At 43.4% G+C, this 11,972-nt stretch overlaps 1 protein-coding gene across 5 annotated transcripts in view; it reads right to left on the bottom strand.

Moving 5' to 3' along the window:
* Positions 1–6,749: 6,749 nt before the first annotated feature.
* LOC119741476 (ankyrin repeat, SAM and basic leucine zipper domain-containing protein 1-like) overlaps positions 6,750–11,972 on the bottom strand; it is a 102,070-nt gene continuing 96,847 nt past the window's right edge. For 4 of the 5 annotated variants that reach the window (XM_038217237.1, XM_038217264.1, XM_038217246.1 and 1 more), the window contains one exon: positions 6,750–7,523. In XM_038217237.1, the coding sequence (XP_038073165.1) occupies positions 7,353–7,523 (171 nt within the window). In that variant the 3' untranslated portion in view covers positions 6,750–7,352. The remainder of the gene's footprint in view (positions 7,524–11,972) is intronic. The other variant, XM_038217272.1, reaches the window with a different exon arrangement.

Here is an 11,972-nt window from a genome sequence, read left to right as displayed (position 1 = left end):
GTCCAGTTGAAGATTTTTTGGGACGGAAGCCTGCCTGCATGCTCCTCTATCAGTTGTTCCTCAATGAAGGGGGCAAGACGGTTGAGGAGGAGACGTTCCAGCAACTAAAATGAGTGGCTTAGAAGGGATTTGGGACGATAACTTTTGGCCTGCAGTGTGTCTTTCCCCGGTTTTAGGGGGCGATGACCTTCAACTTTTGTAAAAGTAATTTTTGGGGTCATGTCAGGAGCGTCCGTATTCTTCTTTATACACGCGGCCCTGGATAGGCTATATTAGCTGAACCAATCCTGACACCAACACAAGCATCTATTAACATCGTAGCAACCATGCCAAGGAGACGTGACACTAGATGTTGCTACCAACGCAGGACCTTTCTAGAGCCAGCGTTGACAGTGGTATCAGCAAACGTCAAGGGCTTTTCAACTGCTAAACAACATGATCTAGCAGAGCTGTGTAGCAATCTTCAATGTGATGTCCTCTGCTTGCAAGAGACTCACAGAGGAAGCGATAACCCACACCCAGTCATACCAGGCATGGTCCTTGCCATCAAACGACCACATCGGCAATATGGCAGTGCTATCTTCACTCAAGCAGGCTCTATAGTAAAAGCTACTACCAAATCAGATGCCAATGACATCGAAGTATTGTCAGTCGAGTTGAGTAGTGTTGTAGTGACATCGGTCTACAAACCTCCATCAGTAGACTTCAACTTCCCTCAACCAGTTCCCTTTGCACACAAACCACAGATTATCATTGGTGATTTCAATAGTCACAGCACCCAGTAGGGCTACAAGGATACCAACAGAGATGCCCGCTGGAGACAGGGGTATAATCCTGATTTAGCAGTTGTGAGTGACACCATTAGTGATCTTTGCAAGAAAATTGTGCTGAACCCAGTTTCACAAAGCCAGCATCGTCCCATTGGTATCCAAGTTAAGGCGGCCATTACACCAAACAAAGTGCCTTTTAAGAGACGATTTAACTACAAGAAGGCAGACTGGAAGGGTTTCACAGATGAGCTGGAACGGAAGGTGAAGACAATACCACCTGAAGCAACAAACTACAACAGCTTTGCAGAGTTGGTTAAGAAGAGTGCCCGCTGACACATTCCACGAGGCTGCAGAGTAGAATACATTCCAGGCCTGTCAGATGAAATTGCTGAAGAGTACCAAGAGTATGCAGCCATGTTTGAAGCTGACCATTTTTCCGAGTAAACATCAACCAAAGGAAAAAGTGTAATGGAACATATCGCTCAGGAGCGCCGCAAGACCTGGCATGCCCTCATTGAATCAACTGATATGTCAAAGAACAGTAAGAAAGCATGGTCAACCATTGGCAAGCTACGAGGAGATCCAAAGGCAGCGCCTTTCCAGCCCAAAGTTACTGCAAACCAGGTTGCCCACCAATTGCTTTTGAATGGCAGAAGTGACAGGAAAACCCCAAAGAGAACCAAACTCAATCGCAAGAAGTACAGCGAAGACCCAGGATTCACAAGACCTTTTACCCTGGAGGAGCTGGAAGAAGGTATCTCAAAGCTGAAGCCAGGCAAAGCAATAGGCTTAGACAACATCGCAACAGAGCAGATTAAGCACTTTGGCCCCGAAGCTAAGAAATGGCTTCTTGGACTCTACAACAACTGCATGACAACTCACAAACTTCCCAACATCTGGAAAAAGGCCCAGGTCCAAGCACTCTTGAAGCCAGGGAAAGACCCATCGGTTTCCAAGAACTACCAACCCATTTCACTTCTGAGCCATACTTACAAGCTCTTTGAACGCCTCATCCTCAACAGACTTGGTCCTGCAATAGATGAACACCTCATCCCAGAACAAGCTGGATTCCGCCCAGGGAAGTCAACAACCAGCCAAGTACTCAACCTCACTCAGCACATCGAGAATGGTTTTGAGGAAGGTTTGGTAACTGGCGTCGTGTTCGTCGACCTCTCCGCAGCTTATGACACAGTCAACCACAGGTGCCTCCTCCATAAGATCTTGGATATCACCAAGGACATCCGCCTGACTGAGCTGATTGAAAGCATGCTGGAGAATAGGTTCTTCTTTGTGGAACTAGGTGATTAGAGGAGCAGATGGCGAAGATTAAGGAATGGCCTCCCACAGGGGAGTGTTCTTGCTCCGCTTCTTTTTAACATCTATACTAGTGACCAACCAAGTACTGATGGTACTCGTCGCTTCATCTATGCAGATGATTTGGGCATAAGTGCACAACATGCTGACTTTGAGGTTGTGGAAGAACAACTTTCGAAAGCCTTGGAAGAGTTAACACCCTACTACCAAGCAAATCACCTTCGTGCCAATCCATCGAAGACACAGGTGTGCGCCTTCCATTTACGCAACCGAGAAGCAAAGAGGCAACTACAGGTGGTCAGGCACATCCCTTGAGAACTGTGATCATCCAGTGTACCTTGGAGTCACCTTGGATCGCACCCTCTCCTTCAAAAACCACGTGGAGAAGACAAAGAGCAAGGTGTGCTCAAGAAACAACATCCTGAGCAAACTCATTGGCACTACCTGGGGAACCAGACCACAGACAATAAGATCAACTGCCCTAGCACTCTGCTACTCTGCTGCAGAATATGCATGCCCTGTGTGGGAAAGGTCAACACATGCAAAGAAGATTGATACTGCTCTAAACGCCTGTTGCCGCCAGATTACTCGATGTCTCCGAGCAACACCTACAGACAGCCTACACATACTGGCAGGCATAGCTCCCCCTGATATCAGACGTCAGGTAGCAAGCATGAAGCAGCGTAGTCGCCAAACTGAAGATGTACGTCATCCTGTCTTCAACCAGACTCCAGCAGCTAACCGCCTGAAGTCAAGGAAGAGCTTCCTGAGAAGCGTCGATCCTCTTGTAACATCTCCAGCTAGCACAAGAGTTGCCTTGTGGGAGGAAAGAATACCAAACCGCCCAGCAACAACATCCTTGGCACTGAAGCCTCAGGAAGAGCTCCCACCTGGAGCTGACACCAAGTGGACTGAGTGGAAGTGCCTCAACCGCCTCAGTGAATATGAATTCCTCTTTCAAATGATGTGTGATCCAGAAATATTTGTCATTGTGTACTCGATATGCTTTCAATTTAACGTTTGAAAACGGTCCTTTTGCTGCGTATTTACCACACGTTTAATTGTAACAAACCAAATGAGCGCTATGTTCCGTTATGAAATGGATTGGGTTCCATCTTCTGAAATTATCATTACATGCATATCTGATGTCTTGTTCTGAACGACACAAACACAGCATACGTTTTAGGCTATGTGCATATTGTAAAAAAGTTCCTCCCTCTCTTACGTTTTGTAAATAAGAAGTAAAAAGACCTCATCGATATTAAACTTGCTTTAACTGAGTTAGGCCAAAAAAAAAATAAGTCGGTCTCTGGTCAGCGCGTGCGTCGATTTTAATCATGCGCGTCGATCCCAAAATGTTCCGCGGTAGCTCCAACAGCGCCCTCTATTTCCGCACCTCCTCAATTTTTTTTACCAAAGAGCACCAAGGAATGGGAAATTGCACCAAGGCAAATGATTGAAAGCACCAAGGCAAATTATGGAGGAAACCAATGTACATGAGGACACCAAAAAAGCAAAATAGTACCCCACCTTGTCTGTACAATCCAAGCTTGAAGAAAAAAGAAAACAAAGCAAAAAAAAAAAAAAAAGCCGCGTGGCCGCGTCAATTCCGGAACTTTGGTCTGACCAGAGACCAAATATTTTTTTTGTTGGCCTTAGAGTCACAACTACCGTCACAAATCTGCTGCCTTATTTCTTATAAATTCTCAAAAGCACTCCTGCCGGATCCTGTTTGGAAAAAAAAAAATGACCAGGAGATGGCTCCTTGGCTTACAATCTGTTAAGAGATGTCAGCAGCATCATTCCAGTGCTAAGACCCTGAAATGGTCATTGATTTGTATGATGTACTTGATTTCACTTTAAATTTTGGAGTGAAAACATTAGGTTTAATCCACAGAAAGAATGCTCCATTTTCCATTTTGCCTTTTATAATGGCGACCTTCATATACATGTAGAAGGATTGACTGATGTCAGTCGGGGATGAATTAGTCATGAAAATCAACATAATAATTCGCAAAGAAACAATGATTGATATGGCATGCCCACAAAAGTATTAGATAGTCAATAACTGCATTTTCTCTTCACAAAATTATGTCACCTAGGGGAGAATATGTGATTGGAAAATGACCAGTAACTGGCAAGTAGGCCTATGTAGACCTAGGAGACTATGAGAAAATACCGTAGTTGATGGTCCCCATATATGACATAATGAGTCTGACTGAGTTTTCTGTGGGCGTGTGCATATCAGCCTGCCTCCCTGCCGTCACCTGACCAGGGATCCAGATCCTTACCCCCGTTGCTGTATACACATCAACAACCTAGGAACTACTCACGTAGTGACCATCACATTATTTATTTGGCCAACAAATGAAACAAGTACAAGACAAAGCAAATATTTATCATAAAGTAAACAAAAACTGAAATTTGAAAAGGAACCAATAATGTGAAAAGGAAAGTATGACCAGACAAGACTGGCGTGACTGAAGGATGTGAGAAGGAAGGGAGTTGGACAGTTTTTTCTGTGTAGCCACGATAATAAAATCATTATGCTCCTGCAGGTCTTTGGTATGTGTATGCGTGAACTACATACACCCCGAGGACCGACAGACAAAGGCAGAACAACAGATTCTTTGTTGACCTCGATCGTTCACCTTTTGTTGAAAATGGTCCTCGATCGTACGTTGATGTGCTTTGTCTATGGGAGAGACAAAGGAAAAGACAGTTGTTTGTCTTTGGGCGTTATAAATATAAAACACGAGTGTGTAGTCTGTGTCTGTGTCAAGTTTCATTAGAACACAAGTTTCGGAAAACTACCAAAGTGACGTTTAAATATAACATGTACAAAGTCTATGGAAAAAAAACATAAAAAACAAACAAAAACCTAAACTTATGTCTGTTTATGCATGGTCTAATGTTTGAACTTTTAATAGTATTCATACCGTTTTTACAGCACCCACAAAAATGACGAAAGGAAAAGATACCAGTACAAAGCGTACAGGTATCTGTATGACCTACCAAAGCTATTACAAAACTTTACAATGTAGTGTTTGCAACATATAACATCAAGGTTAAAAATTTCAAAAATCTTTAAAAACCTCCAAATGACTTCATCATGACAATACTTAATTTTTTGTTTGTTTTACATATAACAAGTCATTGCCAATCAACAAAGTTTCAACCATGATGCACCTCTAGTTTGTAGATATACAGGGTGTTTCAAAAAAAAGGAAACCGAGCTATTTTGTTGATTTCTCGGGTATGATTAATTATTTAGGAAAATGGTAACCACCACGTGTTACATAACAATGTTTTCTTTTTCTTGACACCACGAACTCCATTTTACGGTCACGGATGACTGAGCACCAAGTGATGTAACTGACATGCCAGAAATGGCCTTGTACCACATGCACCATAAGACCAATTGACAGTTTTCAGCATGTTGAAAATAACAAAATCCAGGACATACATTATCAAAGTCATTTTTCAATTGCTAAAACATATCAAGGTTAATCACTGTCAACGTTAACCCAACTGTCCTCCAACATGCCCCCCATTCCTTTCAACACAAATCTCTGCCCTGGTTCTCATTGCTGTGAATGCATTCCTGATAACTCTCTCTCTGATAACTGTCAATTGGTCTTATGGTGCATGTGAATCCCGGGACATACCGTTATTTCGTTTTACCGTTTTGCATTTCCTCAAAACAAAAACAGTAAACAAACCATTGACCGTTTTGTCGTTTTACAGTTTTGTAAAACGGTCAAACGGTATCAAGATAAATACGGTTTCTCTGTTTTATAAGTTTAATAAAATTCATTACAGCATAACGATCAATGATTTTTGTTTTACAGTTTTACACAAATAACTTTGAAAAACAGCAAAACGGTCAGTATTGAATACAGACTGTTTTTTTTTATTTCAGTGTCATAGTGAACAGTCCGTGGTGCATTTTGTGGTGCTGGGCAAGGGGGATGGAGGGGGACCATGCTTTACATGAAAAAGTGTTACCTCGGCATAATGCGTGGTGTGATGATTCCTGGCGTGACCCTGACCCCCTTCTCACGCGATTCAGTTGGTGGGGCTTAAGAGTTGCAAGCAAAAATGGCGCTCAGTGGAAAACTTCAAGGGAGGACATTACTTTTTACAATGGATACAGGATGGTAATACGTTTGAAGAAGTTGCAGATATTTGAAGGAAATTGGAGTTCGGCGCGGCTCTTCAATAGCCAGTTCGAAAACTATGTCGTGAGAACGAAATGTGAGGAGGGTAATTTGGGTCCCATCAGGCAATGACTCGATCCCATGAGGACGCATTAACATTCCTAGGTGCATTGCTTAATTGCCGAACCTAAATCAAAAAATGGTCGACATGACTATTGACCGTTTTTCATTGTCATGTTCTTTTAAAACAACACTCTGAAATGAAGCAACTAACCGTTTATCGCTTTCAACAATTAAGAAAAACAACAAAAAGGTCATTGTTTTTTGTGACCTAATACCGTTTGACCGTTTTACAAAACTGTAAAACGAAAAAACGGTCAACGGTGCGTTTACTGTTTTTGTTTTTGAGGAAATGCAAAACGGTAAAACGAAATAACGGTATGTCCCGGGATTCATGTGGTACAAGGCCATTTTTGACATGTCAGTTACATCACTTGGTGCTCAGTCATCCGTGACTGTAAAATAGAGTTTGTGGTGTCAAGAAAAAGAAGACATGGTTATGCAACAGATGGTGGTTACCTAAATAATTAGTCATACCCGAGGAATCAACAAAATGAGCTCTTTCCTTTTTTATGAAACACCCTGTATAGGACAACGAAAAAAATGCACATTTGGGATGTCATGCAACACATGACTTCATTATGCACACTTTCATCATTCTTTGCCTGTGCCAAGTTTGATCATGTCATTGTTCTGAATCTTGAAATTGCCTATCAGAAAAATGCTTTCAATATCTAAGAAAAACAATACATTTCTTAACAAAAACAGTATTTTTTCCGCAACTATACCAAAGACAATCCTGAAATAAAATATGAAATTTTCCACAAACTTTACGCATAGGCCAATTAGAACCCCCAAAAGTTAAATAGAACAGCAAACAAACAAGTTTGGGACTTGGATGGGGCTTTCTTCTCAAACCATTTAGACACTGTAATTTGCAGTGTTTCCAAAAATATCAAAGGCATCTACATCTACACACTTTGTGCACAGAAGATCAGATTTTTTTTGCAGCATTCACACAGAGCAATCAGTTCAAAGAAATGCACGATCAAATTCCAGTTCTCACAATTGTTTGAATACTGTTTCTCCTGAATAGAACAAATAAACTTGTAGTCAGCAGGGTAACTGCAAAAATGGCAGTTAGGCGCCTACCAATCCTTGGCATATCTTCTGAATCAAGGATCAAATCTGCAGGCAGTACCGTCTCGGAGTTGGTTGCCTGAAAGAAACAATGCATTGCAAACATTAAGTTAATATGAACTTACTCTTATTGCTCTTTTCACCATGCAAACCTTCAAATCTTATTACACATTAACCAAATGGCCATTGATATTTGGAAAAGGGGGAGGGGGTGCTAATAACAACCCTAAACCTAAAGTGAAAATTCCCGTTAAAAATCCAGGAACTTTTTTATACCAGAAGCTGTGGGTGACACTGGGATATGGCTCTCCACTCCTCTACAAGTGTCAGCTGTCTGATATTTTTGGGCTGGTTTAATGTTCAATGGGTGACCGTTGACATGTCTGGGTAAATGGAGCCCTCTGTACCAATTGCTCATTCGGATGCACCTACACAATCCTGGCAACATGTGTCCTATCAATGTCCCACTACATTAGAGTGAACTCTGCATGTTGTCTGATGAAGGTCTGATGAAGCTCTGCAGCACTTCTTAGATTTGCGTCCCAACAATTATCCACACACACGTACCCTTCTCCACCTATATAGCCAAACTTCTGCTCAGGCTTAACGACAAACACTGTCTTCAGATGAAGGGGGTTGTTATGGGGAACCTGCATTGGACTATCCTATGCCTGCCTTTTTGTAGCAGAAGAGTGAATGATGACTGACTGCCAAGGTCATAAATCCCTACTGTACATGCTGTACTTTAGGAGGAGATGACTAATTTCATTGATTTTGCCATAATACCACCCGTTCTTTTTTTGTTCGCTGTCTCTGAGTGGTGCCAATGTAGAATTCACCATGTACCATCGGGCTAATACCGCAGTTGCAACCCATCCCTGAAGGGCAGACGGTCCTAAAATTTGGCTGCTATGTTATTGAGCACTGTTATCTTAATTATCTTATGCAGTTTACAGGCATGTAACTTGGAAAAACAAAAAACGAGGAAACTCCAATCTTTATGAGGAGAAATGTATTATAACATGAGGAATGCACTCTAAGGCAGGGAGTGCCATAAGTGCAAAATATAATGGGTGTAGTATTTTGGTGTAAGACACATAGCTTGCCAGTAACTTTTGCGATGTAAGATTCAGTGTTTTATTGTCCAAAGTTGTTGTTGAGTTAGACACTCTCAGATCTGCTGCTACTGAGTCCTCACCTTGATCGTATTGCAGCGGCTTGTGTATCTCAAGGATTCCAAAGGCTATGCTGACTGGAGGCTTGCCTCCTGAAAGGTACAACCATGTCAGACAGGTTTTGGAAGAGATCAGAGGAAAATGAGACTCCTGGTCCTCCAGGTTGGGGGGTGTGTGCAGGGCCAACTCCCCTGCCACGTAAAAAACAAGTTGTTACAGAAACATCAACGAAAGCTGCTATGGAGGCTCCTTGACCATTATGGATGGCATACCACAGAAGTTCACCAACCTCATCAAAAACACCTACGAGGGAATGTCATGCAGAGTTATACACGACAGTCAGCTTACCTAGGGTTTCAAAGTGAAGACGGGAGTTCGCCAAGGCAAGCGAGGAACCATGATGCCTGGTAATCAAAGCCATGAGGAAGTTACTAGTCCAACAGCCCTACTCAGTTCCAAGACAACCAGAACTTTAGGTACATGGAACGTAAGGACTATGTACGAAGCAGGAAAGACCACACAGGTAGCAGCAGAAATGAGGAGGTACAACATCGCCATCCTAGGACTAAGCGAAACCAGGTGGATTGAAGCAGGTACCAAGAGACTTACATATGGAGAAACTCTACTCTATTCGTGACATGAAAGGGACAATGCACCACACACAGAAGGAGTAGGGATCATGCTTACAGAAGAAGCAAACAGGGCCCTCCTGCGATGGGAAGCACATGGACCAAGGATCATCACAGCATCCTTCCGAACAAAGAAGAAGGGTATAGTACTGCAGGTCATTCAGTGCTATGCGCCAACCAATGACAAGGATGAGGAGACCAAGGAGAGGTTCTACCGACAACTCCAGGCCATCATAGACAAGACAAATTGCAAAGACATCACAATACTAATGGGTGACTTTAACGCTTAAGTTGGAGCAGTAAACAGGGGATACGAAGAAGTAATGGGGATACACGGACTGGGCCGGATGAATGACAGTGGAGAGATGTTTGCCAACCTATGTGCAATGAACAACCTGGTAATTGGTGGCACAGTATTCCCACATAAGAGGATACCCAAGGCCACCTGGATGTCACCCGACCATAAGACAGAGAACCAGATTGATCATATCTGCATCTGAAGGTCACTCTTGGATGTGAGAGTGAAGAGAGGAGCAAACGCAGCCTCAGACCACCACCTTGTCACAGCAAGAGTGAAGCTAAAGTTAAAAGTAGGATGGGACACAACCCGGAAGAAAGTTCAAAAGAGACGAAAAAGAAAACAGGCACTGAACAACAGCCGCACAAGAGCAACAAAAGCAGAAGCCCAGAAGCGATACACAGAGGAAAACAAGGAAGTGAAGAAAAGTGTCAGAGCAGACAAGATAGCCTACATCGACACCTTGGCGAGAGAGGCAGAAGAAGTAGCTGCAATAAAGGACATGAGGAAGCTGTAACACCACCAAGAATCTGACTGGGAAATATCAGCAGACCGACTGACCTATCAAGAACAAGGATGGCCAGGTACTGACAGACACAGGGGAGCAGATAAAGAGGTGGGCTGAGCACTTTGAAGAACTCTTGAATCGGCCAGCCCCACAGACCTCAATCGAGATACCACCAGCTGAAACAGCCCTCCAAGTCAACTTGTCACGCCCAAGCAAAAGGGAGATCAAGAAAAAGGGAGATCAAGAAGGCCATCAGCTGCCTGAACAGCGGGAAGGCAGCGGGACCGGATGAAATTCTGGCCGAGGCTATCAAGGCAAACATGGACACATCAACAGAAATGATGCATAGGCTACCGGGCAATATCTGGGAGACTGAGGTACTGAAGTACCCAAGGAATGGAAGGAAGGATACTTGGTGAAGTTACCACAGAAAGGAGACCTACGTGAGTGTAAGAACTACCAAGGGATTATGCTCCTCTCAGTGCCAGGAAAGATACTGAACCGGATCATCTTGGAGAGGCACAAGGAAGCAGTGGACAAACAACTCAGAGACCAACAGGCAGACTTCTGAAGAGATCGTTCATGTACTGACCAGATCCCTACTCTTTGCATCATCGTGGAACAGTCCATAGAATGGAACTCTTCTTTGTTTATCAACTTTATCGACTACGAGAAAGCCTTTGACAGTGTTGACCTAGATGTGCTACGGAGGCTCCTTGACCATTATGGATGGCATACCACAGAAGTTCACCAACCTCATCAAAAACACCTACGAGGGAATGTCATGCAGAGTTATACACGACAGTCAGCTTACCGAGGGTTTCAATGTGAAGACGGGAGTTCGCCAAGGCTGCCTTCTTTCCCATTTCTATTTCTAATCGTGATCGACTGGATCATGACACGTACCAAGGAAGGAAGAAGAAATGGGATACAATGGACACCCTGGGTACAGCTAGACAACCTCAACTTTGCAGACAACCTCGCCCTCCTTTCTCACACACAAAGACAGATGCAGGATAAGTCCAACACCCTAAAAGAAGAATCAGCACCAATTGGGATGGGGATTCACGGCGGCAAGACCAAACTACTGACAGTGAATGCTGCTGGGAACACAGGAATGTACTCTTGGCGGTAAAGCTTTGGAGGAAGTGGACTGCTTCGTCTACCTGGGCAGCATCATCGACAAGCAGGGTGGCACAGATAATGATGTCACTGCAAGAATCGGTAAGGCGCGAACAACATTCCTAATGCTGTCTAAGGTTTGGAGCTCGACAAAGTACTCTACCCCCACCAAGATCCGAATCTTCAACTCAAACGTCAAGTCAGTCTTACCCTATGGCTCAGAGACATGGCAAACCACAAAAAAAGATAATGAAGAAGATCCAAACATTTGCAAACAAATGTCTGCGAAGAATCCTCCACATATACTAGCAGCAACATGTCTCAAACCAGGAACTGTGGAGGAGAGCTCAACAAACCCCAATTGAGGAGGAAATCCTGAAGCGCAAATGGAGGTGGATCGGCCACACTTTAAGGAAGCCGATTTCAAGCATCACCAGACAAGCCTTGACTTGGAATCCACACTGGAAAAGAAATAGAGGAAGACCAAAGAACACCTGGCAGCGAGACACAATGGCTGATGTGCCATTAGGCATCATCAAGGAATTAAGTAAGTAAGAAGATATTTTTTTGGGGGGGGGGGGTAAGCAATATCTTTTGATGGTTGTTTTGCAATATCTCGTAATGAGCAGTTGGTTCTTCAGAGGGTCGATTTCCAATGAGTCTTGATTTCTGGGATGCCTTGGTTGAATTCCAGTTTCTTTTCTCATCAGTGCATCCTGAGAGGTATATATTGGTGGTTTACGACATACCTGGATCCTGCCTGTATTGGTTGTGTACTACATACCTGGATCCAGGT

The sequence above is a fragment of the Patiria miniata genome, unplaced genomic scaffold (genome assembly GCF_015706575.1).
Source record: "Patiria miniata isolate m_02_andy unplaced genomic scaffold, ASM1570657v1 HiC_scaffold_11, whole genome shotgun sequence".
Taxonomy (NCBI): domain Eukaryota; kingdom Metazoa; phylum Echinodermata; class Asteroidea; order Valvatida; family Asterinidae; genus Patiria; species Patiria miniata.
This window is presented reverse-complemented; position numbering and strand designations above follow the sequence as displayed.